Here is a 4,340-nt window from a genome sequence, read left to right on the forward strand (position 1 = left end):
TAAAGTGTTTATTCATTTTAAAAATCATCACTTTTAAGTGGAACTATATTAGCTCTGACTTCTCCATTGCACCGAGAAGGTACGTAGGCACAAGATGTAAAGTCTTGTCGAGCTTATTTTAAAATCAAACAAACCCTTTCTTTTACACACAATATATTTTAATAAACACGGATTTTCAAAAAGGTTCCTGTGGAGTACCATAGATATGAGGGGTGCTTAAAACTTTCCCCTTGTATAATCAACACCCGTACCTAAGATATCTTTTTGTTTAAAAACAAACTTTGAGTTTATTTCACTTTTTCCATTTCCTTTGGAAACAATAAAGCGCGGTGGCGACTTTCACTAAAATAATGAGTCAAGTCAACCTATAGTTTTGATCTCAGATTTTCCCCACTACACAAAGTGGCTAGGATTTCATTAGAAATGACAAAAAGTATCATAATACAAGACAATAGAAAAGTATATATACTCAAATATTAAAAGACTTAAATATTCTTAATATAATATATTATCTAACAAGACTCGGCCACAGTTTTATGATGTCAAAGTGAAATTCAAAATTTGTTGATTTATTTATTATTAGATTTTTGTTATTGAATCACCTATCATTTATACCTACGCATCAAATTCAATCGAATCCCACGTAAGAGTGTGTGTTAAAAGTCTCGTATCAGACAATGTGACATCAAAATAAATTTATAAATGAAATCATTTCTCACCTAATTATGTTGGACGTAAAAAAACTTATTTAGAAAAACTTCAAATCCCATATTATTTCCAAATTAAAAAAAAAAGTTTATATCAAGCCTACTAATTTTGTATCAATAACTTTGTAAAATATTTAATTCTATTAGTTTAACCGAACATTTTAAAATATAGCCTAGTAATATATGAACATTACCTAAGCTAAACAATGGACGTGTGTTTGGGTCTGTGGCGTGTGAAATAATCCCACTTTATGTTGACAAAGTCAGTCAATGAAGACCTTTCTCGAGGGGCAATGCGACAACAGACCCTTCAAAGAAGGTTCATTCATGTCACTCTCAGTCAATGAGTCAACTGCGTAAATGAAGTGTTAGAAATCTATCAAAAATTTAACAAATATCACAAAATTTAAAGAAATTTTCCATTAATACAACTTTTAAATTTAATTGGCTAAAATCTGAATAAAAGCTCGTCCACTTCTAAAGCTTCAATATTGCAATACTTTTGCACAATGTCTTCCTTTCTTTCTTCTCTCCTTCTCATTTTCATTTTCACTTTCACATCTCAACTCACCATAACAAAACCATTCCTATATTTATGTGATAACAGCAAAGGTAACTACACAAACAACAGCATCTACCATACAAATCTCAAAACCCTTTTATCAACTCTCACCTCCAACACACAAATCCAACATGGTTTCTACAATTCCTCTTACGGCAAAAACACCGACAAAGTAAACGCTATTGGATTCTGCAGAGGGGACATCAACCCCAATGATTGCCAAAGTTGTCTCAAAAATTCAACAGATATTCTAACAAAAAATTGTGTAAACCAAAAAGAGGCAATTGGTTGGTACGATGATGAGAAATGCATGCTGCGTTATTCAAACCGTTCAATATTTGGTCTCAATGAAACGAGACCGTTTTACGTTGAATGGAATATGAATAACGCAACAAATGAAGATGAGTTTAATGAAAAGGTGAAGAAATTGTTGGATGGTTTGAGGAACAAAGCTTCATCCGGGGACAGTAACCTTAAATATGCAGTTGGAAGTGATAAGTTTGGTCTGAATAATAATGAAACATTATATGGTCTTGTTCAATGCACACCTGATTTGTCTAAAACATCTTGTGATGATTGTTTGGTTCAATCTATCAAAGAGATTCCAAATTGTTGTAATAATAAGATAGGGGGTAGAATTGTTAGACCTAGTTGTTTTTTGAGATATGAAACCAATTCACTCTTTTATCAAACCTCGTCCTCATCAGATTCACCATCACCATCTCCATCATCACCGTCGTCATCACCATCGTCCTCGCAGTCTTCATCTTCATCACCGTCGTCATCACCATCGTCCTCACCACCATCACCATCGTCATCACCATCGTCCTCACCACCATCACCATCACCACCGTCACCAGGGCCACCATTCTCAGCTCCTCCTCCGTTTGCACAAAACAATACATCACCTCAACCTCAAGGTATTTATCATACTAAACTTCTCAGTTATAGAAAACTTTTAGAGGTAGTAGTATATATGTTTAAAAAGTGAAATTTAAGTTTGTGGTGTGTGTTCTTAGTATATCTTTGATGCGTTTAATGTATTACAATAGGTATTAATTTTTATTTTTTATTTTTTTTTTGCAGATAAGGGCAATACGTCAAGAAATGTCGTCCATATAATCCCGTTGATGTTGTTTATTATATTGTGCTCAGTGTTATCATCTTTTTGATGATAAAAAATATGTAGGATTCTATTTGATTAAGAACATGGTAAGCCAAGGAAATAATTTGAAACTATAGTATGTATTTGCATATTGAAGAAAAGTCAAGGAAATAATTTGAATTGTATGTTGGTGCAGATAAATAGAGGCCAACAATCTTATCCCTAGTTTTATAGTGAAAGTGTAAGAGAAAGATATAGAAATAGCTAGCAGGTCTGGTTTTTTAAGATAAAGAATTTACACATTTTTCTTTAAAAAAAAAATAAATAAATCTATACTTTCTTTCTAACTTCTTTCTTTTTAACTTCTCTCTTCTTCTTCGTTTACCTAAAAGGATAGATTTAGAATTTATTGAAAAGATGGAGAGTGCATTGCTAATTTTAATTTTAATAGGCATTTTTCATTAATTATTATATACTAAAGGAAAATAAATACGCAATAAGCTTTAATTTTATAACGTTATTTTTTTAATGACAAAATCAATTCTCTTAAAAATTATATTTAAAACACTTAGGAGATACAATATTAAAATACATGAGTTTTTACACTCTTTATAAAAAGTATCAAAGGCAAATTAGATGAAAGCATATTAATTATGGAAACATGCTTTCTCATATTAGACTATTTTACTTGAAATGACTTTGAGACTTGCCTCTGTCATAGTAAAACATTCAGTCCACGGTCCCACCAGTGGGAAAACATTAGTCAAATTCATACATGTATGTTTTTGTTCCTGCATAATACTTTGGAATACCTTTCGGAAGCGGATTCCAGCGAGGTCGCAACTAAATTGGTATACTTTAGCTTTTAGGGATTTGAGTAGTACAGTTGATGCAAGCTCAAGATGAAGCGTGTCTTGCTTATCCCTCATTCGGGATCCCTATTTATAGCCTTTGGAGCAATAATCATCAGCATTAACGTAGGAACATTGGATTCCCTTCACAATGAGTGATATCAGTAACCTCTGTTGTCAGCCATTAAAGGATCGTAACTCCTGTAACGGTGGCAGCCCTTTGTATGCAAGTAACCGTCGCGGCTGACTAGGGTGAACGACTCCGGCCTCGTTAGAGGTAGCGTATGTCGAGCTGGAAAATTGCCTCTACCGAGCTGGAAAGTATAAGTCGACTGGCTAGGAGGGTGGTCTACCGACTTGAGGGTTTTCAAGGTCCATCCTAGCTCTTATTCGTCTTGTTCTTTGTCCTCTCTTCTATCCGATGCCAGCTTGCCTGATCGGCCCAAATATTAAAAATATGTACAAGCCCCCCGACCTAGAATCCTATAGGGATGAATAGTTTGGTCTATTAAGAGTTTTTTGGGCTAATTTGGTTGACCGGCACCCAAGTCAATCCATCAGTCAAATAATTATTTTAACGTGTGTCAGTGGGTTTTTAAGAGCAGTTATGGCTCTGTCTTTTCAAATGCTCAGGTAATGATGAGTTTTATGGAAAACACACATCCTTCCCTTAACTCTACATGAATAGCCCAAACATAGACTTTAAAAAACCCTTAAACGTTCGCCTTTCCCTCCTTCTTTTCCTTTTACAGAATCCAAGCATTTTAAGCGTGAAGGTCTGCCTAGAGAAGACTTCTTCCATATATTCAAGCATCTTTCCTTCAGGTAATTCTTCAACATCCTTTGCTTTTTCTCTTTTTTCCATTATGGTTATCATTAGAGAGTGCGACGAGTCGGGGGACATTCATGTTCCCCAAACTGATGAAGAGAGAAAAGCTCTCTGGAAGCAATGCATGGAATCATGTAATGGGCATGTAAGTCGAGTTGATTTTGCCCAGATTATCCAAGAGGCATATGGAGACCTCTATGAGTCTTTTAGTGATACTGACTTCGAGTCTGAGTCATCAGGTTCAACAGAGATTCTAACAAAGATGAGAGGATCTTTCATAGACACT

General features: G+C 34.6%; 1 protein-coding gene across 1 annotated transcript; it reads left to right on the forward strand.

The window, feature by feature from the left end:
- Window positions 1–1,141: 1,141 nt before the first annotated feature.
- Window positions 1,142–2,668, forward strand: LOC131596563 (cysteine-rich repeat secretory protein 38-like). Its single transcript, XM_058869247.1, has 2 exons — window positions 1,142–2,189; window positions 2,356–2,668. Exons 1-2 carry the CDS (start codon window positions 1,217–1,219, stop codon window positions 2,439–2,441), a joined length of 1,059 nt encoding a protein of 352 aa, XP_058725230.1. The 5' UTR covers window positions 1,142–1,216; the 3' UTR covers window positions 2,442–2,668.
- The last annotated feature ends 1,672 nt before the right edge of the window (window positions 2,669–4,340 follow it).

Source organism: Vicia villosa, linkage group LG4, assembly GCF_029867415.1.
Source record: "Vicia villosa cultivar HV-30 ecotype Madison, WI linkage group LG4, Vvil1.0, whole genome shotgun sequence".
Taxonomy (NCBI): domain Eukaryota; kingdom Viridiplantae; phylum Streptophyta; class Magnoliopsida; order Fabales; family Fabaceae; genus Vicia; species Vicia villosa.